A 27,942-nucleotide genomic window follows, 5' to 3' on the forward strand; every position below is an offset into this window, starting at 1 on the left:
TAAGATTTTTCAGTATAATTTTAATTTATGAGTTTTGAACTTACTGCTAAGAATTGGACTTGACTGCAGGCCCTAATATTAAATATTAAAGTATATATCCATCATTCATGATTTTGTTTCTGCTGTAATCCGGTTCTTCTTCATTTCAGAATATGTATGTATGTATGTATACAATGTGTAGTGCCTTTATTTCTGCTAAAACTTAAAATATCAAGTTTTTCCTTAGCTTATTGTTTTCAGCTGGTGTATCTGTTGGTGATCCAGTCCTCCGGACTGGCAAACCCCTCTCCGTGGAGCTAGGCCCTGGTATAATGGGAGCCATTTTTGATGGTATTCAGAGGCCTTTGTCAGACATCAGCCATCAAACACAAAGCATTTATATTCCCAGAGGAGTCAATGTATCTGCTCTTAGCAGAGATATCAAATGGGAATTTATACCTTCTAAAAACCTTCGGGTATGTTGTGGTTCAGTGACCAAGATCTTTTAATGTTTTGGCAAAGATGATCAAAGGTTTAGAGTTAGAAGGCATGAGAGGTTAGATTGAAGGAAATGACACTAGAAAATTCCGCATAATTATAATGTAATCCCAAATAAACTACAAAGCATCTTTTGAATTTTTCTATGTTTTATATAGCAATCATATTAAGTGAAATGATTAGCAGTAACATACTTACAATCAAGTAAGATCACAGAATTATTCCAGTGGAGGTAAATTAATTGCCATTTATTTTAAAACAACTATGTGTTCCTTAGGTTGGCAGTCATATCACTGGTGGCGATATTTATGGATTAGTAAATGAGAACTCCCTCATCAAACACAAATTAATGCTGCCACCCCGCAACCGAGGGACAGTGACATATATTGCTCCACCTGGCAACTATGACACCTCAGTAAGTATCTTTCAAACATTTTGGACAATGTAATTCTTATCCTGATACTGTCTTTGTCTTTAGCTACAATTAATATTCAATGAGTAAAACTTAACTTTGGAAAGAATTCTTGTAATTTTTATTTTAATCAGAATTATTTAACAGAGTAAGTCTTGGACAGGGGACTGCACAATCTTTTTTGGTTTGGTTAAGAAACAGGAGAAATTTCTTGTTCATTTTTCCCTCTTAAACAGCCTTTTTGAAGTTCTGCTCCTGTAGGAATCCAGCAGACCCTTTTCTTCTCTCGTCTGTCTAGATTTGTATACCTAAGTAATGATGATATACAAGGATGAAACTTTTCCAAAAAATTACAGTTTAATGTTATTCAAATTGTTCTTGGTTCTCTTATTGAGATATATCATATACTTAGTTTAAAAGTTACAATTTATCATTTTGTTACAATTAGAATAAGAAACAATCGATTTGATAGCAAATATTGTCCTTTTACAGGATGTTGTCTTGGAACTTGAATTTGAGGGGATAAAAGAGAAGTTCACCATGATCCAAGTGTGGCCTGTCCGTCAAGTTCGACCTGTCACTGAGAAGTTGCCTGCCAATCACCCTTTATTAACTGGCCAGCGAGTTCTTGATGCCCTTTTCCCGTAAGCATACTGGGTTTTATTTGTTTGTTTGGTTTTTAATGCACATTGCTTTATGAATCATGTTGGGAAAGAAAAATTGGAGCAAAAGGGGAAAACCATGGGAGAGATTTAAAAAGAAAAGAAAAAGAAATGAACATAGTGTCGGTTTACATTTAATCTCCTTAGTTCATTTTCTGGATGCAGATGGCTTTTTCTATCCAAAGTTTATTTAGGATTGCCTTGGATCACTGAACCATTGAAAAGAACCAAGTCTTTCAAAGTTGATCATCACACAGTCTTGTTGTTACTGTGTACAATGTATACCTGGGTCTGCTTGTTTCACTCAGCATCAGTTCATGTAAATCTTTCCAGGCCTTTCCAAAATCAGCTTGTTCTTCATTTTTTATAGAACAATGATATTTCATTACCTTCATATATCACAACTTGTTTAGCCATTCCCCAATTGATGGGCCTTTACTCATTTTCCAATTCTTTGTTACCATAAAAAGAGCTACTACGAACATTTTTGCACATGTGGGTTCTTTTCCTGCTTTTATGATGTCCTTGGGATACAGAGCAGAACTTCTGGGTCAAAGGATATGCACAGTTTTATAGCCCTTTGAGCATAGTTCCAAATAAGCATACTGTTGTTGATTAATGCTGAATTGTGGTTTGTGGTAATCTTGCCATAGGTTATCCATATGCCATTGCTAACAGAGCGCAGACCCTTAGATAGCAGTTTTAAGTTTTCTAAATGTTTGTGTATTTTCATGTGATCCTCGTATGTACTTAGGGAGGTGGATGATGATGAGGTTACCCATTTTACAGGTTAAGAAACTGAGACTAAGAAAGATAAAAACATTTAATATAATATTTAATTATTATTTTATTTAATATTTTTTATTTTTATTTTATTATTATTATATAATATATAAATATAATATAATATTATTTTATTATTATAAATAATTTAAAAATATTTAATATAATACAATACCATCTTGGTATTATAGCCAATAATTCCAACTTGGAATTCCAAATCCAAGTCTCCTATCCAAATGGTAGAACTTTTTCTTACCTGTAGAAAAGTTTGCAATAATCTATAGTCAGATACATTGTTTTTAAGATTCAAAAGAAGAGTATTTTGTAAAATTTCCAGGGAAAAAAAGTTGTCTAAAAAACATTGCAATTCTCTTTTTAAAGTTCCTTCAAACTGTCTAGAAAATATGATTTATTTATTTAATATTTTTGTTTTTCCTCAATTACATTTAAAACATTTTTTCATATTCGTTTTTTAAACTTTTGAGTTCTAGATTCTCTCCCTTTCCTAGCCCCCACTAAGAAACCACATGTGAAGTTAGGTAAAACATTTCCATAGAAATCATTTTATAAAAGAAAACACAGATCCCCCTAAAATAAAAACCCTCAAGAAAAATAAAATTAGAGAGAAAGAGAGAGGCTTAAATCTCTATTCAGAAACAATTGGTTCTTTCTCTGAGTATGGATAGGATTTTTCATTGTAACTCTTTGAGAGTTGTTATGAATCATTGTATTGCTGAGAATAGCAAAGTCATTCATAGCTGATCATCCAGATCATTGCTGTTACTTTGCACACAGTACATTTCACTTTGTTTGAGTTCATGGAGGACTTTCCAGATTTTCTGAGAGCATTCTGCTCATTATTTCTCACAGAAAATAATATTCCATCATAATCACATGCCACAATTTATTCGATTATTATTATGCCCCAATTGATGGGCATCTCCTCAATTTCCAATTTTTTGTTTTGAGAATAGAGCTGCTGTAAATATTTTTGTACATGTAGGTCCTTAAGTTCCGTTTTTGTTTGAGAAATAGGATCTTATCAGAAAAAATTGCTTCAAAATTCCTTGTACAACTACTATTGCTAACTATATCCTCCTCCCACCCCCAATTTCTTTTGTTTTCTCTCACCTTTCACTTGATAAGTATTTTGCTACTGATCATTCCCTCCTCCAGTATGCCCTCTCTTTTATCATTCTTCCCCATTCCCCTTCTACTTTGCTTTAGGGTAAGATAGATTTCTATACCCATATTGAGTATGTATGTTATTTCTACTTTGAGCCAGTTCTAATAAGAGTAAGATTCATTCATTCACCCTCTTTTCCCCCTTTTCTTTTTCACTATAAAACTTTTTCTTGCCTCATTTTATGGCAGATAATTTATACCATTCCACTTCTTACTTTCCCTGTCTTCTAGTACATTCCTCTTACCTCTTAATTTTATTTTTTTAAAGATAATATTCCTTCATATTCAATTCACACCTGTGCCCTCTGTCTATATATACTTCTTCAAAGTGCCATGATAATAAGTTACAAGTATCATCCATGTAGGAAAATCTTATTAAGTACCTTATAATAAAAAATGATTCCTTTTATAAATATAGATTTAAAAAAATAACAAAACAAAAGGGATAGGCTTTCTTCATTATTTAGATATTTTTAATTTCTTAGGAATAGAAGTTTTATGTTGAAATAATATGGTTTTCTTATTTCACTAGAAAGCAAAGCAAACAGTCTAAAAACCATTGTGGTTTTTTGTTGTTGTTGTTGTTTGTTTTGTTTTGTTTTTGTCCAGGTGTGTACAAGGAGGAACTACTGCTATCCCTGGGGCCTTTGGCTGTGGAAAAACTGTGATATCACAGTCTTTATCAAAGTATTCCAACAGTGATGTGATCATCTATGTGGGTTGTGGAGAAAGAGGAAATGAAATGTCAGAAGTACTCAGAGACTTCCCAGAGGTTAGTATCAACCAAGCAGAGCATCGCATAGTGCTTGGGAGAAACCACACTGATGCATGGTCATTGTGTGGCCACTAGCGCCCCAAAGACTAGAAATTACCTCTTACCTTTTAGTGCAGTGAAGAATTTCCATGTAAGAAATAAGTTCAAATGAAAATTTATATTTTTTACAATTTTATACAAAAAAAAAAACATTGGAGTTTGTGATGGTTTTTAATTCTTGGGAAAAAAATAAAGGAAGTGAGCTGCAAATTTTTTATTTGTAATCCTGATGTTAAGTATTCTTTTAATATGTGACACTTAGTAGATTTATTTTCAAGTAAATAATTCATTTTAAAAATTAAGTTGTATTTTTCACATCAGTAGCGTGAAGAGGCTGTTGATATGACTATACTGTGACTGGGTGGGGATAGGATGTTTTTAAGAGTGAATCTTACGGTTAATTGCCAGTTCAATTCAGTAAACATTTATTAAGTGCAGACTGTCTGCTAGACTCTGTGCTAAGTGCTAGGGATAAAAATAAGAAAAAGAAACACATTCCTTACCCTTGAAGAATTTACAGTGGAATGGGAGAGTCAAAATAAAAAAAGAAACTGAGAAGTAGGGATTTTCAGTAGAGTCAAATCAAGCAGAGATACTAATGGAAAATAGTTACCATGAAAGTTCTGAGCCCTCTATAAAGGAAGGCTTTAGAAGCCATCAGATATTTATCTCATTAATAAGATTACATTGTCAGCATCCCCTTTGTCAGACTATGTTATAACAGAGGCTGTTGTGACTTCAGTTCTTCTAGCTTTCCAAGGACTGTACTACCTTGTACTAAATCTATGACAGTCCTGTTAGGGCCTTATACCCAGCACTGTTCTTGACTCTCCAGTCATATCCTACAAAGTAAATAAATTACTGCTTGCTGTTATTGCTGGACAACTTGAAAAGACCATTAGTTTCCTGCTGACACAGCTGGTAGTATAGCATGTACTACTCCAGTATAGAATTTAATGGGTAATACTTTGTTGTGAAAATCACAGGATTTAGTTTAGAGTAGGACTTAGAAGTCCTACTTTTATAGAAAAGGATGCTGAGGCTTAGAAGAGAGACTTAAGAATGCCCAGATGGGAGCAGATTGGAAAATTAAGATGCAGAGCTTAAAGAGACATAAGCATTAGTGATTACATTTTATGATCCATCCCTCTCATTTCACAGAGCGGGAAATTAGGACCCAAAAAATTGCAAGTGGCACTGCTCCATGTTCACCCAGGTTGGCAAGCTGGGATTGAAACCCAGGTCCTCAGAATGAGTGAATGATATTAATGTATGAAATTTTCTAAGATAAAACCTGTTTCAATGAGTGACTCAATCTGACTTAGAAATTAGGGGAATTCTAAACAGATTCTTTCTTTGTAGCTAACAATGGAAGTTGATGGGAAAGTGGAATCTATAATGAAAAGAACAGCTTTGGTGGCTAACACCTCCAATATGCCTGTGGCTGCTAGAGAAGCTTCTATTTACACTGGTGAGTCTAAAAACATTCTTTATCTGTTTTCTAAAGATTTTGTGCTAGGTTTTAACCTTACTTCTCTTTTTGATTTTCTTTTATCCTTCCAAGTCTTAATTCTATTAAAATGGTTTATTTGTTTTTGTTTTTTAATTTATAAAATTGAGTTTACATTTTCATCATGTGCATGATTTTACTTAACATTTTTGGCTTATGGGCATACATGTAGCACAACATTGGTGACATATCATCAAAAGTCATATGTAAGAGCTCTTAGCAAATTAATAATTACCTTTTTTGTATGTGTGTGTTTCTAATCATTTAAAACAGGATTTCTTAAATTAATTTAATTAAATTCAAGTTTTTTGATAGTATATTTGGTAGCCAAAAGACATTTTTGCTATTCTAAAAAGCTATCAAAGTATCAAAATAAATATTAATGGGGTGAAAATTTAGAAGAGAGATAAATAACAGAGTAGCTAGCACTTTTTATCTTTTTGAGTTTTACTTTGAAACTTCATTCAAAATATTTGTGGTTGTTATTTTTTCCAAAAGTATCTAATTTAGTATGCATACTATTAGAGAAAGCGTTAGTTTATCTTAAATGTTTGTGGCTAAAATCCTTTTTAATACATGGTTCAGTAGCTTTTTTGAAAATAGTTATATTGCCTTTTTTACTCTTATGTAATCTTTTGGTATTCAGCCACTGATTGCTTTCAAATTTTTTTAGTATAATTTAATATTTGGGGGGGAAATTGTATGAACACTTGTCAACTGTGGTAGATGTTTTCATTTCTATCCATTTAGCTATTGAAATAATTTCTTAAAAATAAGCAAATCACAATTTTATTGTGTGCCCTTCCTATTTAATTTAATTCATTTATTTGTTTGTTTGTTTGTTTGCTGAGGCAATTGGGGTTAAGTGACTTGCCCAGGGTCCCACAGCTAGGAAGTGTTAAGTGTCTCAGGCTAGACTCAGGTCCTCCTGACTTCAGAGCTGGTGCTCTATCCACTGCTCCACCTAGCTGCCCCTTCCCCTCCCCTCCCCCCCCCCCCCCATTCCTATTTAATTTAGAAGTGAAACAAAAATAAAATGTCTTTGATCTTTGGTTACCTTGTGTTAAAAAATATATATATATTAGGAATTTAACTACCTTATGTTCAAAGATTTTAGGAACTTAGCTGCCTTATATACAAAAATTCTACAAAATTAACTTTCTTAAAATTTTATATAGTGTTATAATAGGAAATATAACACATGACCTACTGTTTAGTTTTTATAGAAACTTTGGTGCCTTACACATAATGCTGAACATCTTGAGTGGTTTTCCCTAAATTCCTCTTTGGGCCCTTTTTATAACATGCTGCCAGGATGTGGTATTACCAAATTATTTTCCAAAATATATTTTTCCTTGTTATTAGCTACCTGTACTTAGCCATGTATGGTTTTGAAGTTAGCCATTTGAGAGGATGCAAAAAGAATGTGTTTTCTTTAGGTTGAATTAGCTATAGGGCATAATGGAGACATTGGCTAAGTTCAAAATCATCTAAGTTTGGTTTGATTTCTGATTCTAGTTTTGTGTCAGTTCACTCAGTTTCCTCATCTGTAAAATGGGAAAAATAATAATTAGCTTTTGCAGGGTTTATGGAGGAAATCACTTTACCAGCTCGAAAACATGCTATAAATGTGAGCTATTAATATTCTGAGTTATACCTCAATTTCCTCCTGTATTAGCATAGGCATTCTTGAAGCCTTTCATTTTGTGTGTGTGTGTGTGTGTGTGTGTGTGTGTGTGTGTGTGTGTGTGTGTGTGTTTATAAGCTGTTATAAAATACAAGAATTAATTCAATGTCTACTGAACAAATTTTCAGTTATTTTATAATATAGCCTATATAACTATATGAATTAGAACACTCACAATCTGGGTATTCAAAAATAAGGTTACCAAGTACAAGCCTCCCACACAATACAAAATATTAGTATGTAAACTGATAAACTGAGACTTTTTTCATAGAAAGGTAGTCTTTTAGATGGTCTCTGAAGAAATAGCAGATTTTTTATCATACTGTTAGTGGTTTCATTTCATATAAACTCTCATATAATTCTCCCAGAATGCTGGCAAAAAAGAAAGAATTTGTATACCATCAATTATGTGCCAGATGCTAAGTGTTCTACAAATATTATCCCATTTGATACTCATAATAACCCTGAAAGGTAGGTGCTGTTATTATTCCCCTTTTTACAGTTGAGGAAACTGAAATAGACAAGTGACATGCCCAAGATCACACATTTAGTGTCTGAGGTTGGATTTGAACTTTGATCTTCCTGACTCCAGACCCTGTCCTCTATCCACTGAACTACCTACCTGCCTCTGGAAGTATTACCTTTATCAGCATACTCATTGTGGTAATAGAAGAATCATTGTATTATTTTTCAAGTACCTGGTTCTGAAAGTCACTAACTCTGTGATCTTGAGTGAGTCAATTTAACTGGAAGGGTCTCACATATATGAAGTGTAGATCCTCTCTGCTTTGCTTAGAATCAAGATGGTTCTGAAAATCCTATGAGATAATATCTGGAAAAATACTCCATCCGTTTTAAAGTACAATACAGATTTAAGATGACATTTTTTATAATTACTATTTCATAGACGGGAAAACCAAAACTCATAAAAATTAATTTTTCTGTGATGTGCAGATAATATGTGACAAAGCCAGTGGTTTCTGGCTCTTAGCTCACTATTCTTTCCATTAGTTTGTAACCTCATCCGAGCATTTAAATATATATAAATCTGCAGAAGAGTAACTATTACATAATAGAACTTATTCAAGTGAATGAGGTCAGGTGATAATTTAACAGTTAATATGTTTCTCATTAAGAGGGAAAAAATGTTAATAGACAAGATTTGTATAGGAAATAGAACCTTTGGCCTTGAGTCAGGAAGACCTGAATTCAGATGTGGACTCATACACATAACTGTATTGCCTTGGCCAAGTCACTTAACCTATCTACCTCAGTTTCTTCAACTGTCAGTAAAGATAATAATAATACTTCTTTCACAAGGTTGTTGTAATAATCAAATGAGATAGTATTTGTTAGCAGCAATAGTGCCTAATAAATACATCATAGATTTTTATAAATGTTTGTTTCCTTCCTTCCTAAATAAAAATCATTTCAGATTCTCGATGAGTTTTATTATAAAGAATATGGAAAGGTTTGACCATGTTCTTAATTTGTATTTGTTGCTTTAAATTTTTTGTACTCTTCTGAATAAAAGGACTTTGGTTATATTTCATTAGCCTTACAATTTTTTTCTCCATTATCCCCCAAATCCAGGAATTACTCTGTCTGAATACTTCCGTGACATGGGTTATAATGTCAGTATGATGGCTGACTCTACCTCTAGATGGGCTGAAGCCCTTAGAGAAATCTCAGGTCGCTTAGCTGAAATGCCTGCTGGTGAGTTTTCATATCACTTTTTAATCTAATTCAAGTACTTTGGTGTATGTGTTTCAGGTTTTTTGTTTGTTTGTTTTTTGTTTTTTTAACTGACACTCTTTGCTCATTTTTGCAGACAGTGGTTATCCTGCATATCTTGGTGCCCGTTTGGCCTCTTTTTATGAGCGAGCTGGGCGAGTAAAATGTCTTGGGAACCCAGAAAGGGAAGGAAGTGTCAGCATTGTAGGAGCGTAAGTGTACAAAATCTGTTTTTCAATTGAAAAAGCTTTTTTTTGTTTTTTAAATAATCATTAACATTTAAATTCTATGATGTTTTATTACTGCCTTATAACTTTTGGAACTTGTACATGTCATGGGACTAATTGCTGAAATAAAAGTGTACTAAGTTTTTCAGCTTTTGGTTTTGTTTAAAATACTCAGCTAGTTGGTGCACTTGATAGAGCACTAGCCCTAAAGTCAGGAGGATTTGAGTTCAAAACCGACCTCAGACACTTAACACTTATTAGCTGTGTACCCCTGAGGAAGTCATTTGCTTCCCAGAAAATGAAATAAAATAAAATGCTCTGTCTTAATCAGTTGGGTGTACATATTGTCCCATTCAGTGTTTGTTTCATTCTGTTTTGACTTGTCTTTGTTAATACTCCAAGTGACTTATAATGTTTTCCAAGATGCCCTTAGGGGAAAAATCATGAAATCTGAATATTATTATTTTTTCAAATACTTAAGATTTTCTAACTTTTGTCCTATATCTTTGTCTTAAGTAATTTTTCTGTCTTCAAAAAATATATGCATACATATTTGTACATATGTCTCAGTAAAAATGTCAAATAAGGAATTCAGTTATATGTAAAAACAATTTATTGGTTTCCAGTGGGAAAAATAGACATTATTCATATGTATAGTCTTATCATAATTGTTTTATAAAGTATTTTTATCAGATTTTCTAACCTTTACTTTTATGTAGTTTGTGGTTTTTTTTCTATTATTCAGCCTGCCTTTCTATATATGCCTTCATTTTTGTCATTTTTATGATACAGTAATATTCCCTTATAGTGATGCAGAACAATTTATCCATTCTCCAATCATTGAATATATAAACTTTTTCTAGTTTTTCCAGAAAATAAAAATATTATTAATATTTTGGAACATAATTTTTTTCCTTTTAATAACATTCTTAAGTTAGAATCCTAGTGCCTACCATGATCTCAAAAGCATGCATCTAATATTTCTGCTTTTTTTTTGCATTCGTGAGGTTTTTATGCCCTAATATGTGGTTAGTTTTTGTGTAGGTGCCATATACTGCAAAAAGATATCAAAATCAGCTTATATTCATATACATTGAATCCTACCCTACAATAATGTTTCCATTTCTAACAGTATTTCTGGATTGTTTTTTCTGAGTGTGTGTGATTTCTTCCTCATGGGTGTTTGTAATAACTAGTTTTTCTCTTTGGCTTTTCCCCTTAGTGTTTCTCCTCCTGGTGGTGATTTCTCCGATCCTGTAACATCTGCCACTCTTGGTATTGTTCAGGTACGTTCTTCTTTGGTAAAATCAACATTTGAACATTTTCTTTAAGCTCTTAATTTTGAGTGTTATTTAAATTCAGCTATAAAATATGAACGTTAGTAAATAACCAGATTTATTCTAAATATGCTTCAGAAGCATATCTTGTATTGAACATAGATAATACTCAGAATAAAGTATGTGTTGAAAAAATTTGTATCTGCTACCTAAAGGCTTTTAGAGTTGTATTTTATGAATATATGTAAAATGTTTGCAAAGAGTCTTCTTCCGTGTAGTGTAGCTAGTCAGCTAAATACTTTGACACCAGTGGCAATAACAATAATTACTGTTGCAAATGTAAAGTATGCTCGTGTGTCTACATCTAAACCAACAGTAAACATATGGCGAGCTCATACAGTAAAGCCTAGGAAGCTGATGAATATTATTGCTCACACTATTCCCATATAGCCTGCATTGTAAGTGACGATGTGGGAGATAATTCTGAAGCCTAGTAGAATTAGAATGTAGAATTGACTGCTCTTATCACATGGATCTTGGTTATTGCCTAAATGTGATTGGACTGTGTTGAATGTTTTCAGATAGGGCAACTGATAATCTTATACAAATGTGACCATACTGTACAATTTATAATTCATGATAGAACCATTAGGGTAGGATTCAGTGTATATGAATATAAGCTGATTTTGATATCTTTTTGCAGTACATGGCACCTACACAAAAACTAACCACATATTAGGCCATAAAAACCTCATGAATGCAAAGAAAGCAGAAATATTAGATGCATGCTTTTCAGATCATGGTGTAATAAAAATTATGTGTAATAAAGGGCCAAGGAAAAATAGACCAAAAATCAATTGGAGACTAATTATTCTAATCCTAAAGAATGGGTGGGTAAGACAAGTCATAGGGACATCTTTTTTAAAAATGGTTTAAATATCGTTTGTTCTTTTGAACAGGTGTTTTGGGGCTTAGATAAGAAATTAGCTCAGCGAAAGCACTTCCCTTCAGTAAATTGGCTGATCAGCTACAGCAAGTACATGCGTGCCCTGGATGAATACTACGACAAACATTTTACAGAGTTTGTCCCTCTGAGGACCAAAGCCAAGGAGATCCTGCAGGAAGAAGAGGATTTGGCAGAGATTGTACAGCTTGTGGGGAAGGTATGTTATTAACACCTACGTTTAGAAAGTGGGTGAGATTTTGATAGTGATATTAGGATAAGTGGGAATTAATATATGTGATCCCAGTCATCATTTACCTGCTATAGATTTCCACGTTGCCAGTTCATTTATTAATTCAGCACATAATTACTTAATGCTTGTCACTCTTCAAGAGATGACAAAATGTGGAATATAAATACCACATGTTCTTACAATCTATACTGATGTGAGAGTCATGCTTTTTTCTCCTTCTAAGAAAGGAAAAATGAAAGGGAAGAGGATTAGCAATAGGATTGCCAAAAAGAAAAGAAGAGCATTGAATCCTAAGAAAGGCAAAAAGGAACTCAAAGCAGAGCAGTTTTGAAAATTCTGTGTCAATTCATCATATATTTGAAAGGAAAAGCAAGCTGTACATAACAGAAATTCAGAATTTCATATAGAATCTTCAGTTTTTTATATGGAAGTGCTTATTTTATTTGGCTTTTGTTAAGCTCAGAATAAAAATAATCCAAAACTTTTCTTAGACAATTAGGAACCTGCTATATTAGTAAGTTTTTATTGAAAGGATAAGAACATGGTTAAAAGAAAAACTCAAATTGGTAGACTGTTATCACTATAATTTGGAACTTTTATTTGGGTACCTGTAAAATAGATAAATATTCCAGATTCAAAAAATGTTTATCTAATAAATAAGTATGCCAAGATATAGTGATACTAAAGGGTTTTTTTACCTTAATCTTAAAGCATTTTTGAGTGCCTAATACCCATGTTGTTGTATTAAGAGCTATGAAGTTTCAACTAAAATGATATCTTTACTTACAGTTATCTGTTCTATAATTTAAAATATTATGGGCCTTGTATTTTATAGGCTTCTTTAGCAGAAACAGATAAAATTACCTTGGAGGTAGCAAAACTTATCAAAGATGACTTCCTGCAGCAAAATGGATATACTCCTTATGACAGGTAAGTCACTGTAATTTCTATTCTTTTGTTGTTATTTTAGAACAGTAAGATTAAGAGCCTTTCTGTTCATCAGTTAACCAGTAACTAGTGGTTACTATCACAGGAAAAGTAAAAAGAATACCTTCCTACTATTTAACTAGCATTTTTTAATTGTCCATTTATCCAGTCTCAAGGACCTTAGCTGCTCAGGGAATACTCACTGAGGAGACATTGCACAAACTTAAAAGATAATTTTGAAATCATTTATTGTTCCTTTCCTCCCCTTCTTTCCCAAAGACTTTTCCTCACCCTAAACTAACTTACCTCTCTACCTCATTAATTTAAAGGTCTTTGTTTTTCACCTTCCTTAGTCATAACAATTAAACAATAAAAAAAAAAGAATTTACAAAAATCCTGTTACTCATTCTTCTTCTATACCAAATACTCTTGAGAGCTTCAAACCTCTTATTCTCTCTATGCAAACATATAAGCATACATATACATGAACACATGCACTCGTGTGTACACATACAGTTTTTTATTCGTCATTATCTCTGCTGCACCTTTGGCTTACTGTAACCAATTTTTTCTTTCTTAATTCTAAGAGATAAAGCCTTTAAAGCCTTAAATTTGCCTTCCCTAATTCCAACCAAGTATATAACTAAAGAGGGTAGCCGCAGAAAAATTGCTGGGCAAGGAAGTTGTTTTCAACAACAAAAATAATAGAAAATTTGTTTGTACAAATTTAAGAATATGCTTCCTATTTTGCCTTAGTAGGAAAAAGTTGAAGATCTGGTAAATACTTAGTATTTGGGTGACTATGGGTAGATTACTTATCTACTCTAAAATAGAAAATAGTGACCTCTGTGTGTAGTGTACATCAATATGTGACTCATAGATGTCAGAATGGGTTGATTATATGAATATTTTGTGCCAATTAGTGTGGCATAGGTCCTCCACTCACATAAGTCACAGCCCATAGATGTGATCTTATCCTGTGTATTTTTGTTAATGTCATTCCATAATTTCTATCAGCCATATATTTATATCACATTTTACAATTTTTAAAGTTGCCTTTTTGAAACAACTAGCCTATAGGAGCTAGTTTTATTTTTTTAAAGCCTGAATTGCTTGTTTATTACTCATTAGGTTTTGTCCAGCTATCTCAAGGGAGTCCTTAATACTTATTATCCTTTGAATTGCTTCTTAAACATCAGAGCACCAGAACAAGACTCCAGAGAGTAATTAAATTTTACCAGTAATATTCCATCTCTCTTTCTATTTGACTCTCTAACTCTGAAAAATAAATATGTTAGTATGATTCTACCATACTATATAGAAAACAAACGAAAGTCATTCATTTGAGTTTTTACCTTGAAAAGGCATTAGTCAAAATTCTCTTTTTTTTTTCTAATTTACCTCATCATTGAAAAGAATGTACCTTTACTATTTTATAGATTTAAATGATGAAACATAACTTTCTGATAGCTTTTGGATTAAGTTTCTTGCCATACTAACTTTAAGCCCATCATCTTGGGATTTAAATTTTTTAAATCATGTTATTCCATTTGCCTTAGGTTCTGCCCATTCTACAAGACTGTAGGCATGCTCTCCAATATGATCGCTTTTTATGATATGGCACGCAGAGCAATCGAGACAACTGCCCAGAGTGATAATAAAATCACATGGTCCATTATCCGAGAACACATGGGGGAGGTTCTCTATAAACTCTCCTCCATGAAGTTCAAGGTATGTTATATTGTTAGATGGCATTCTTGAGAGTTTTCCCAGTATTCTTTACTAGGAAATTTCTTTTCTTTTCTTTTCTTTTTTTTTTTTTTTTTGGGGGGGGGTCTTAAGTCCTAAATACTGTGTCTGAGATATACAAATTTTCCCATATCTTTATACCCAGGTTCTGAAAAACTAGTCCAGCCCTAAAAATTATGCAGCAATTGGCATTTCAATTATTAAATTTAAAATCTATGTTTGTACAAATTTAAGAATATGCTTCCCATTTTGCCTTAGTAGGAAAAAGTAAAAGATCTGGTAAATACTTAGTATTTGGGTGACTATGGGTAGATTACTTATCTACTCTATGCCCCAGGCAACTTTCTTAAGGTAAAGTGCAGCTAAATTACTGATCTATTTCTAGAGAAAGAAATTCCACACCCAGATCTCCTTGCACTGATAAAAATCACATGTCCAAATTTTTTAAAAATAGAATTAACTTAAGTTTTATCAGAACTAACTTTAAGACCAAATTTTGGGGTTTAAATTTATTAATCATGTTATTCCATTTGCTCTGGGTTCTGCCCATTCTATAAAACTATAGTCATACTGTCCAATACTATAGCCCTATTATATGGTCTTTACTTCATTTTATACAATTGCAAGATTAAGAGCATTCTCTCTGATTAGGTAAGATTCTTGTAAATCTTGCATAAATAAATGAAATAGATGTAAATTACTAGTAGGATTTTATATATAAGATCCTTTTTAAATTATTTGATCAGTTTAATTGTTTTACATACTTCATCTCCATAATTATTTCTAGAGAGAATAACTCACATTTATATAGCACTTTAAAGTTTATCAAGTGTAGCAACCTAATGATATGGGTTTTGGTATATGTATTCTAGTGCTATGCCTGCCCTATACTAAAGATTTGGGATACAGAGACAAAAATGAACAGTGAGTTTACATTTGAATAGCTGCAATGATATGTACATACATAAATTTGGATGAGACAGAACTGGTAGTTGAGGGGATCCAAAAAAAGCCATCCTATAGAAGATTGCATTTGAGTTGAGTCTCAAAGGGAAACCAAAGATCTCAAGAGGGAAATGAAGAAGAAAACACTGAGTATTTCAGATATAGTAGAGAGCCAGTGTAAATAAAGGTATGGAGACTAGTATGAGACCTAATGGCTAAGTAGTAAAAAGCTTTAATTGCCAAACAGAGGGAATAGATTTGATCTTAGAGATAATATAAAGGTACTAGGGCCTTGATTAGGAAGATATGACATGTTCAAAACTAGGGTTTAGGAAAATCAGGTTGATGGCTATTTAAAGGATGGTTTCTAATGGAGAGACACATAAGACTAGCATCAACTGCTAAGTGCCTCTTGTATACAGAATAAGCTGATAAAGTAATTTCAGTAAGGACTTCAGTTTTTTTTTTACTTATTTATTACTTATATTTACTTATAAATGATAGACAAGAACTGAAATAAAAATAAATATGATTCTGGAGTTTTTTAGGTCCAGGAAGGTGTCATGATCAGATCTACACTTTAGGTCAGTCACTTGCTAGCTGTGTGGAGGAAAGTTAAGAGAGACATGGGTCAGAAAAACCAGTTTGGAGACTTGGAGGAGACAGAAGGCCGTTGTTGAGGGTGGTGATTGATGCAAGAGATATTTCGGAGGTAGAGTCTACAGATTTAGCAGGTACTTGGATGAATGCAGTAAAAAGTTGAAGATAACACAAAGATTGTGGATTTGGGTGATTTGGCACTCTTAATAGATATAGGAAAGTTTACAAGAAGGGTGAATTTCAGAGAGAAGTTGTCATAAGATCTGTGGTTAAGATCCATCCATATTTGTTCCTTCTGAGCAACTCGTTAAGTTCCACCCAAAACAAAAAAGAATGGAGGTTCCTTTCATCTCTAGGGGTATGGGGGTGGAGTGGGGTGGGTTATAGGTATACTGAAAATAGAAGAATTGCCATTATCATAAACTTTAATTTCCCTGAGGACTGGAGCATAAGAGGTTGTGCTGGGCTGGGAGGTTATAAAACTATAGGAGGCTTGTAGATGGAGTAGATAGCATGTTGATATATTGAATAGTAATGGGTAAAAGAGATGAGAAGTTTTTTGGAGCTGTTTCATTTAACATAGGGAAGCTTTAGATGTTTTATTCCACTAAAGGTAGAAAGGGGAGATACTGATTAGTAATAGTAGTAATAGTGATACAAAAATAAAAGACCATCAATGAAATATTTTTTAAAAACAAAGAAAAGGGTAGACAAACAGGACAATTTTGTTGTGTTAAAGTGTGTGTGTGTTTTAAAACATCTTAAGTCCACATTACCTTTACAATCCTTTTTTCTGTTCTTTGTTATTGAAATACTCATAGGGATTTTCAAAGTTCATAATAAAATAATTATGGTTCATGATAAAAAGTAATCATAAAATATATAGTAATATAGATATATTAACAATATAAATAAAATAATAGCATAATAATTTTCAGTGTAAATCACTCTTAGAAATAAGGAATTGCATAATAGTGGACTAGCATCAACTGCTAAGTGCCTCTTGTATACAGAATTTCTTTTAAACTCTGATTGTATAGTTCTAGATTACAACCTTTGTTGAAGAATCTGTTTTACAACCCCATCTTTAAATTCATTACTGCTTTTTTGATAGACATTGACACCCAATGTTCCCTGCCCTTGTAGTTAGGGATACTTTCCAGTAGTGTCAAGAATATGACTTCATAATTGTGTGTATATATATAGTTAGAAGCCAAGATCAAAATGAGGTGTTTTTCTTTCTCTTCAATTAAACACATTTCCTGTTATGTATCAATGTCAGTCAGCCACTGCAGATGATAATTATATGACTTTTGCTGACTTTATTCAAAATGTTATGAAATACATGTAACTTAGCAAGAAAATACAGTGTTGTTTAAATTAATATATCTTAATTTCAGGATCCAATAAAAGATGGAGAAGCCAAGATCAAGGCTGAATATGCTCAACTTTTTGAAGATATGCAGAATGCATTCCGAAGCCTGGAAGACTAAAACTGTACTTCTCTCCTCCTCTCCCTCGACCAGCTCTCATGTGTTCTTATCTCTTTAAATTCCACATCTCTTCCCCTTTGCTTCTTCATTGTGCATCATTGAGACCAGTACGTGTGTGTGTCTGTGTGTGTGTGTGTGTGTGTGTGTGATCATTTGTTTTCCTGTTCATATTTGATAGGTCTTACATAAAACAAAACATTCCTTGGTTTGAATGGGCTTCCCTGATTCTTTGTCTGAAGTGTCAAATATAATGACTGGACTATCTCTGGTACAAAGTGGGAATGACTACACGAAAATTAATTTGGATAGAGGATGATTTAATGACTTTTCCCCTTTCTCCTAATTTTTCCTTTTCCCCAAGTTCCAGACAGGAGTGATACAGGTATTTTTTTTTTTTTAAAGCAAATGTTTTGGTATGAAAGGCCTTGCCCCTGTTACCTTTTGGCAGGGAGTCAGTACATGGAATGACTCATTGTTCTCTGTGGTGAGGGTATTTGCAGCTTAGCTTTTTGCTAGGTGCCTTCTATGCAGAAAATTGTGGTTTCTGTTTTTTAGTAATGAGATTGATTAATGTATTGTTCCAATTATGGGTTGCTTCTACTAATAAAAAATCAGGAATATTTGTAGAAAATTGTGGAGAATTACTCTGTTTCTCCAGTTGTGCCTGAAGCAGGGTGAATGCATTAAAAGGCAGTTGTAGGGCTCAGCAAAATATTTGAATCAGTACCAAAAAGGCGAGGGGAGCCAAGTTGCCAGCTTTACCTTAACATATTTTGAAAGCATATTGTTTTTCTATAAGTAAATATAGCGTATCAAGAACTATTGTACTGTACTGGTGTTTTTTAAAAGTGTGCTTCAAATTATCATCAGGGTCATGTGCTACCCTTGCTCCCTTTCTTTCCTCAACAACCATTTTAGAGACCTAAGCTCTTTTTAAGTTTTGTAGAGTACATATGAGTAGTAAGATGCAGAGAGAATGGTGGATCAGTGGCTATTTGGGACCATTAAGGAAAAATTTGACTGTAAAAATTCTACCCTGGCCCCAAGAATCACGTTTTCTTTGGAATGGATTACCTGTATACTATATTGTGTGCATGTGTGTGGTTTTGTTTTTTTTTTTTTTTTTTTTTTTTTTAATGTATCAAATTTGCCAGTTTGTGAACAAAAAAACTTATTTGAGAGCATTTTTCTTCTTGTGGCCAGTGACACTGGCTCTGGTTTTCCCCATTACTGGCACAAGAGATTCCCCAGATTGTCTGCTTGTAGCCATAGAGACATGACTTTAAACATTCCCCTCCATTTTATAGGGCTGAGGGAAATAGTAGCTTCTTGTGTTTCTTACTAATCCCTAAAGGTGTTAGTGACAGTGGCCTTTACATTCCACTCTATAGAGAAACAAGTCATCTTAAAAAGAAGGTGATTTCATCCTGTCTCTTATTATACATTTTTAAATGTGCTTGTTGTGGGGTACGTAAGGAAGGAAAACTACAGAACAACTCTTGAGAATAGCATTTTCCCATTAATTATTACTTGCCAAAAGTTCTGGCATGAATGCTTCAGAATGAATAAATTTTAGGAGGAAAAGGGGCAATTTCTTTGAAGGGAGCACTTGTAGGGAGCACTTATAGCTATCTCAAGTAGTTGTAAGAGCCCAGATAAAGTAATATTTATTTTATGCCACAATAGATCATTTGATTTCAATGTCTTTTTGTTGGCCTATTAAGGGTAGGTGCAATCATTTGAAGTTTTACCTGTAGTTTTGTTTATCCATTACAGATTGCATATTCTTGTGGCGGCCTGCTGCTCAAGAAAGGTGTTCTTTTCATAAAACTTTTCTGAAACCTTTTCAGTGTACTGCCAGATAAAAGAAATTATGCATTGGATTGTTGTTGACCTGTCAACTTCATGGTGCTGCTTAATCAGTTTGCTTCTAATATGACCTCCTACCCATTGACCCTAAGACCAACAGAAATTTTAAAAAAAAATTTCCATACATCAAAAATTTTTCTTATTCCACCATAAACCAACAGGCAAACTGAAATTGTGCCAGTAATCAATGGTCTGATGAAGGAGGAGTGACCAAGATTGTACTGTTACTAAACTTCCAGTGTATGCATGCATCTCCTTTTAAGAATGTTGATGTATGAGTATGAGAAGTTCTCGTGGAAACCATTCTCCTTCATAGCTTGGTGCCCCTTCACTACTGTACCATGTCATAGAATTTCAGATTAGGGAACTGATCTTATTTCTTTAATAGGGTTGTGGTTAACTTAAAACAATCTTTTTTCAAAAAAGACGATGCAGTTCTATATTTATTGTGCTGTATGTGGCCCAAATGGAGCCAGTTTAACCAGTTTAATTTGTATTTTTTCCAGTGTTAACTCTCACATTGTGCCCATTAAGAAATTATCTCCCCACCTCAGGAATGAGGCAATATTGCCCTTTTTCTCCTTGAGATTTCACTACTTTTACGTTGTAAGTTGTGTATAATTGTTCATCTATGAGAGAATAAAAAGTAGATTTAAAATAAGCTGGGTTTTCCTTTTTTGTGTGATCAGATCTACTAAAGTTATACTATACAAAATGTTTAAATTTATAGTCAATTTTTAATGATAATTTTTAGAATTAGCTTACAGGTGAATTGTATCTTCTGTTGTAAGAAAATAAGAATACAACTTGTTGCTTATGGCTAAGTATTAGAAGAGTGGGCTCCAGAGTCCCAAAATAGCTTCCCCCCCCCACCCAAGGGGAAAAAAAAAATGTGTTCCTTTGGTTTTAAAAATAGCACCTAAACCCGCCCAAATCTTAGCATTTGCTGTTCTCAGTGTTGTGTCTTAATGGGAAAATCTAAACAGTCTCTAAAATTGTACTTATATTTCAGAAGAGGTCTATGAAACAAGTAAAAAAAAACCTTATAAATAATGTAGTTTCTAAGTAATTAAGGAAGCATAGGAAATTACATGGATGTTTATTTAAATACTATTTTGTTATTTATTCTTCCAATTACCAAACACCTCTTGGAAGAAAAATCTTAATTTTTCTAGAGAGTAAACATTAAATAAAAGCAACTCATGGGAAGGAACAGTAGGTCTTTATAAATGGCCCTTAACTTGGTCTCTTAGTCCTTTGAAAATACTTTGAGAACATTTGGTAATGCCATAGTATGAGAGTATCTTAGTCTAAACCTGCTAAAAGAAAGCATCAAAGATAAAGTGATGAAATAGGTTAGAACAAGGCTTCTTAAAACTTTTTCTATTTGTCTTTTCACCTGAAACCTCAGGTATACAAAATAGATATATAAATCAAACATTTACTGATAATTTTGCAACACCCTCTCCCCATTCAGTTATGTGACCCACAGTTTAAGAAGTTTTGGGTTAGAACATAAGGTACTTATGTGATTTAAAAACAGAAAATTAGTTTTTCAACAATTTTAAAAAACAAAACAGGGGGTACAAAAGTCAGATGTGGGATTTACTTTACTTGTAAAGGAAGTGACACCTGTAGAAGCGGGCACTTTTAGAACTAGGAGAGATCTTACAAATCATCTTGCCCAACAGCCTCATTTTGCAAACTGCACATACATAGGCCCCAAATATTTAATAACTTATCCAAGATTTCAGAGTTAAAATTAGAGAATAGAGGTCTGGACCTGGAGTCAGGAGCACCAGTTCAACTATAGTCTCAGATGCATTCTAACTTTGTGACCTGGTGAAGTCACTTCACCTTGATCTGCCTCAGTTTCCTCTCTGTTAAATAAGAGTAATATCATTCATCTCCCAGAATTATGAAGAGAAAATGAAATATTTAGAAATTACTTTGAAGCCTTAAGGTTCTTTAATTATTTTAAACCTCTTAATTCCAAGCCCAGTAGTTCTTCTATTCCTTTTTTAGCTTTTTAAAATTAGAAACCAGAGAAAACTCCTTGTCTGACAAATGAAGAAGATAAAGTAAAGAGGCAATTTCCAAAGAAAATCTACATGATGAACAGCTCTGTGGGGCAAAAAATGTTCCAAGCACTCATTATTAAAGAAATGCAAATTCAAGCAATTGTAAATTTCTACCTTACAGCTATCAGATTAAAAACAATGACAAAAAAAAAAAAAAAATGACAGGTTATGGAGGGACTGTGGGAAAAAAAAGTACATCATAGGGTTGGTAGAACTGAATTATTCTAGCAATTCTGGACGATTTGGAAATATGTTCAAAAACAGTCATTAAATGTGTGTGCCCTTTCACCCAAAAGTACCACTGCTAAACCTATGTCCCATAGAGAGCTAAGAAAAAGGAAGAGATTGCATAAGTATAACAATTTATAGCACCTCTTTGTGTAGTAACAACTAGAAATTAAGGGAGAATGACTTGTTACAGCATATGAATGTAATGGAATATTTTTGTAATAACTATAAAAATTGGCAAATGGTTTCAGAGAAGCCTGAAAAGACTTGTATGATGTAGTGTAGCAGAACAGTTTCTACAACAGCTATAACATTATAAAATAATAGTGGTTAAAATAATGCCCAAGCATGATTTTGGAGGATTGCTGATTAAGTATGCTGCCCACCTCCTGAAATAGAAGTAATACAATCAAGGTGCACGAGATGTATATTTTTGGACATAGCTAATGCAGGATTTTTTTTTTTTTTTTTTTTTTTGGCACAGAGGGAGTGGGAAGAGGAGATAGGACAGAAAACAAAATGTTCATTATGAAAAATTTTGTTCAATTTTAAAGAATAAGATAAAGTAAAAAAAAATTGGATAAGAATTAAAACTAGTTTTCTCTTGCTAATTATATAAGAATACTCAAGAGTGTCACGGAAATCATTACCTCTGAAAAAGGTAAGAAGTAATGAGAAACTGCCAAGAATTTGAAATCAAGTTAATGGCAGAATGATCTGTAGATTGCTTTTCTCTATACAGGCATGTCTTAGTCTCAAATTTAAAAGATATATAAAATTTAATCACTGGATATTTTGTCAGATTGTAACTTCAATGTGACTTATAAGATTTTTTTCAAGAGAATTGCTATGGCTGAAAAATTAACCACGGTTTTCCATGAAATGACAAACATACTGGGCCTGTCATGTCACTCAAGGTCTTTTTAACTTAGCAGTACCTGCCAGTGAGAAGCCAGGGTCCCCTTAACGCCTTGATAAAGTCCTGGAGTAGGTCTTTATTAGAGGTCTGAAGGAAAGATGGTATAGAGAAGAAACTGGGAGCCGAGTGTTAAGTCGTCCCTCAAACTTCTGGTTTTACCTCTGCTGGACTGTTTTCTCTGTAAGAGATTTAAACAATGATCATTGAGATTTAAGGTATTTTCCAGCTCTTAAGACTGAATGACATTTTAAAAATAACATGTAGGAAAGATATCTAAGCAGAGAATTTCTGTAATTTTAAAGATGATCTTATCTAATTGCTGGGCTTTTTTTTTGTTTTAAAAGTTTGGTATCTGTCCTGCTATTCAATTATTAGAAAGAAACAAATAGCAACAGCAGCAAAAACCCCAGAGATGGGACACACATTGAGAAAGCACACTGTCAATCTTTGTAACAAACTCAGAATAGGCAATTTAGACGGCTCCATTACTAAAGCCAAACTGACCTACGTGGATGTCTTAATCCAGAATCTAGCTCTTAAAGGGTTCACAAGTGGCTGACAGTTTTAAGTATATGTATAATAAAATGATCACTGCAGACAGTATGATATCATTACAGAAGCCTAGAGAATTCATTATAAAACTAGTTAAAGAAAACAACCTGCATATAAAAGCCATATAAATCATCAGTACTTTTATACATTATTTAAAATTCAGTAGTAAAAAATAGAAATGAAATTTTATAACATGATAATGTAATAGAAATTCCAAAACAAAACATTTAGGAGTCTACCTGGCAAGACAAACCCAGAAACTATATAAATACAATTATAAAATACTTTTTACATGAATAAAGACATCTAAACAATTCAAGAAATATTAATTACTCGTGGGTAGGTTGAGCAAACATAAAAAAATGAAAATTTTACCTAAATTAATTTACTTGTTTAGTTCTATATAAACTAAACTTATCAAAAAATTAAGGAAGTAGAAAAAAATTTATCTGGAAGAACAAAAGAGCAAGAATTTCAAGGGAATTAGCAAAAATAAAATGAAGGCAGTTTAATTTTAGTTTTCAAAGCAGTAATCATGAAATCTGGTATTGGCTAAGAAACAGAGGGGTGGATCAGTGAAAGAGATTAGGTACACAAAACATAGACGTGAATGTTGGTAAGACATCTAGTATTTGATAAACCCAAATTTTGGGACAAGAACTCACTAATTTGACAAAAATTACTGGAAAACTAGAAAGCAATTTTGTAGAAAAGTATAGAACAACATTTCATACTGTATAACAAATTAAGGGCAAAATGGGTTCATGGTTTAGTCATAAAAAGTAATAAAGGAAAATATGAAAATAGTTTCTGTTGAATTTATGGATAAGAAAAGAATTTATGACCCAACAAAAGATTTAGAGGGTCACAGGAAGGAAAATAAGATTATTTTAATTACATTAAAAGGGTTTTACACAAACGGAATCAAAAAAAAATTTAAGTAAGTTTCTACGATAAAGGCCACATTTCTCAAATTTGTCCAGGGAAGTGAGCCAAATTTATAAAAATATGATTCATTCCCCAGTGATAAATGGGCAAAGATATAAACAGGCAATTTTCACAAGATATCAAAGCTATCATCACATAAAAAAAAAAAGCTCCAAATCATTTATTAGATAAATACAGATTTAACTGAGGTATACTACCTCATCTAGAATTAGATTGGCTAATATGACAGAAAAGAAATATGATAAATTGAAGGGGATATGAAAAAATTGGGACACTAATATATCTTAAAGTCAATGAATCTTTCACAAAGTTTTACACAGTGGAAAAATTGTGTTGGAGTTTGTATAGTTGGGGCTGGAGCAATGATGGGCAAAAATGTTATATGTAGCAAAATTTAAAGCTGGTGTCAATAAACATATCATTTTTATTCACTGTATGGTATATCAAGAAGCACTCATAGCCAAAAATAACAATTCACCAGAATTATGTGCTTCTCAATGCTATCAAAAGTTGTTTGTTTTCACACCTTTGCAAAGACATAGATTCTGATTATGAAACCTTATTACTACATGCAGAGTCAAGATGGCTCTCAAGAGTGAAATTTAAATAGATTACTAGAACTGAAAGATGTAGTTATATTTTTGACTGAGCAGAAATCCAATTTTATCAATTTTTTTTATAATGACTTATGGCTTTCACACTTATTTGTCAGATATTTTTGAAAAACAATTATTTAACATGTTGCTTCAAGGACAAAATTGTAATATATTTATGTTACAAGATAAAATTGAAAGTTTTATGTTAAAAGTTAACATATGGAAGAATAAGATGGAAAATGGTTCTTTAATTGAAATAACTTTCCCAAAACTTTAATTGTAAAAGTTATAATTGATCATTTGAAGTGCTCAGAGACAAAGTTTCAAAAATATTTCCCTTCAAATTTTGATTTAAAAAAAATTGGGTTACATAAACCAAAGTTGATTAAAATCAAAAACATCAGTTCTCTGCCGTTAAAAGTTCAAAAATCTGCCAAGTTATCAAGTGACACAGCTTTAAAACTTGAGTTTCCTTTTTAAAAGTCATTAAATGAATTTTGGTTTAGGATAAGGACAGAATTTCCAATAATTTCTGAAATGGTTGTTCTTAGTACTGATGATTATAAGATCAAAATATCAACTTTAAAAAATGTTGAAGATGCTATGTCCTGCAGATCAAATATTCTGCCAAAATTTATGTTTATAAAAATAAACAAGCACATCCATCTCAGTATGCAAATTTGCTTTCACCTTTAATAAATGGTTAAATTATATGTGTACTAAAGAATTGTTTTAAAATAAATTTCTTTATGATTTATTGTCAGTAAATATTTGATTTGTATACCTGTATATCCAGGGTCTTATAAAAATTTCTCAGGCAAAGAAGAGTTGCAAGTAGAAAAAGTTTAAGAAGCCTGATTTAGAGCATTTTTAAGACTGTATAATTTTGATTTCTTCATCAAAAACCTGCCTGGTCATATTCCTTAACCATTTATCAATTGGAGAAATGACTTAAATTATTAAAAACTTGACAAATTTCTCTATATATTTGAAATACTAGTCCTTTACCTGAGAAGTTTGTTTATATTTTTTTTTCTCCCAGCTTCAAAGTTTTTATGCCCTAATATATGGTCAGTTTTTATATAGGTATCATATACTATTGTAAAAAAGATGTATATTTCTATTTTCATTCAATTCTCTACATATATATATTTATTTATTTGTTTGTTTGTTTGTTTATTTATTTATTTATAATATCTAGCTTGTCTAAGATTCTATTTACCTCCTTAACCTTTTTCTGATTTATTTTTGGTTAGATTTATCTAGTTCTGAAAGAGGAAAGTTCAAGTCCCCCAGTTGTAGTATTAGTCTATTTTGAGCCAGAACTTGAAACAAGGTGTTAACTCATTAGTGTTAATGGAAACAATGCTTGTGTGCTTAGGATTTACACCTTTGGGAGAATTCACACATTAGAGCTTTCACCTTTTAGAGTTCACAATTAGCTCACATATTGGAGTTCACAAGTTCGGGAGATTCACAAGTCAGAAACCCACAATCCCACTCTCTCAGAGGAGGAGTCAGCCTTTGAGTTCACCTTTAAGAGATCATATTTAAGAAGCTCTTAGAGCTTCAGTCAGTCAGTTCAGGAGATTGACAAGCTAGAGACTGCAGTTGGGCAGAATGAAGGATTTGGAGGAGTAGAACCAAGATTCAGAGAGAGCTGGAGGCAGAAGCTGGCAGACTAGCAACAAGAGCTGTTGAAACCAAGGAAAGCTTACTGGGTTATTTTGGAAGAGACAACAAAAGACTGTACTTTAATCCCTGGCTGCATTTGAGGTGATTATTACTTTGAACTGAAACTAAGGCTGCCTCCAGAGAACCTCCCCAAGAAACCTGCTCCCAGAGAACCATCATATATTATAAAAAAGAGAACACCACATGTCTATTTCCACATGTGTTTTATTTATTCATTTCATCCATTTTCCTTTAAAAATGTAAGTGCTACAGTATTTCATATATATAGATTTAGTTCCAATATTACTTCATTTTCTATCATTCATTTTATCATAATATAGTTTCCCTATTTATTTCTTTTAATTTAGTCTATTTTAGCTTTAACTTTGTCTGAGGTCATGATTGGTGCTTATGTGATTTTTTTTTTTACATCAGCTGAAGCATAATAAATTCTACTCCAGCCCTTTATTTTTACTCTATATGTGTCTCTCAGTTTTAAATGTGTTTCTTGTAAACAACATATGGTCTGATTTTTTACCCATTCTGTTATCCATTTTCATTTCATGAGTGAGTTCATCTTATTCACTTTCAAAGTTATAATTACTAGTTTTGTATTTCTCTCCATCTTATTTTTGGTCTCTATTTTCCTTCTCACCTTGTTTTTTTTTTTTTTTTCCTCTATCTTTCCTCATACACCTGATTTACTTCTAATCGCTATCTCCAATCAACATCCTTTTTAAAAATCTCTCCTTTAGATATTAATAATTTTCAGATGAAGAAATTAAGGCCATTTATACTCAGTCATGTGAAAAAATGCTCTAAGTTACTGGATTAGAGAAATGCAAATTAAGACCACTTTGTGATACTACTTCACACCTCTCAGGTTGGTTAAGATGTCAGGAAAAGAAAATAATGAATGTTGGAAGGCATGTGGTAAAACTAGGACACCAATGCTTTGTTGGTGGAGTTGTGAAGGTGTGCAATCATTCTGGAGAGCAATTTGAAACTATGCCCAAAGGGCTATGGAACTGTGCATACCCTTTGATCCAGCAGTGTCACTACTGGATCTGTATCCATCAAAGAGATCACAGAAGAAGGAAAAGGACTCATATGTGCAAGGATGCTTGTAGCAGCTCTTTTTGTAGTGGCAAGATACTGGGAATTAAGTGGATGCCCATCAGTTGGATACTGGTTGAATAAGTTCTGATATGTGAATGTAATATTGTTCTATAAGCCATGATGATTTCAGAAAAGCCTGGAAAGACTTTCATAAACTGATGCTGAGTGAGTCCAAGAGGACATTGTACACACTAATGGCAAAATTATGAGATGATCAACAGTGCTGGACTTGACTTTTCTCAGCAATTTGGTTATTCAAGAGAATTCCAATAGATGTG

General features: G+C 32.8%; 1 protein-coding gene across 1 annotated transcript in view; it reads left to right on the plus strand.

The window, feature by feature from the left end:
- The window catches only part of ATP6V1A (ATPase H+ transporting V1 subunit A), a 43,626-nt gene extending 23,418 nt beyond the window's left edge, over window positions 1-20,208 (plus strand). The window contains exons 4-15 of the mRNA XM_051985306.1: window positions 241-455; window positions 755-892; window positions 1,382-1,533; window positions 4,129-4,291; window positions 5,696-5,804; window positions 9,124-9,246; window positions 9,362-9,476; window positions 10,714-10,777; window positions 11,728-11,931; window positions 12,800-12,894; window positions 14,451-14,622; window positions 17,586-20,208. Coding sequence (XP_051841266.1) covers window positions 241-455; window positions 755-892; window positions 1,382-1,533; window positions 4,129-4,291; window positions 5,696-5,804; window positions 9,124-9,246; window positions 9,362-9,476; window positions 10,714-10,777; window positions 11,728-11,931; window positions 12,800-12,894; window positions 14,451-14,622; window positions 17,586-17,678 — 1,643 coding nt within the window. The 3' untranslated portion in view covers window positions 17,679-20,208. The remainder of the gene's footprint in view (window positions 1-240; window positions 456-754; window positions 893-1,381; window positions 1,534-4,128; window positions 4,292-5,695; window positions 5,805-9,123; window positions 9,247-9,361; window positions 9,477-10,713; window positions 10,778-11,727; window positions 11,932-12,799; window positions 12,895-14,450; window positions 14,623-17,585) is intronic.
- Window positions 20,209-27,942: the final 7,734 nt, after the last annotated feature.

This window comes from Antechinus flavipes, chromosome 3, assembly GCF_016432865.1.
Source record: "Antechinus flavipes isolate AdamAnt ecotype Samford, QLD, Australia chromosome 3, AdamAnt_v2, whole genome shotgun sequence".
Taxonomy (NCBI): domain Eukaryota; kingdom Metazoa; phylum Chordata; class Mammalia; order Dasyuromorphia; family Dasyuridae; genus Antechinus; species Antechinus flavipes.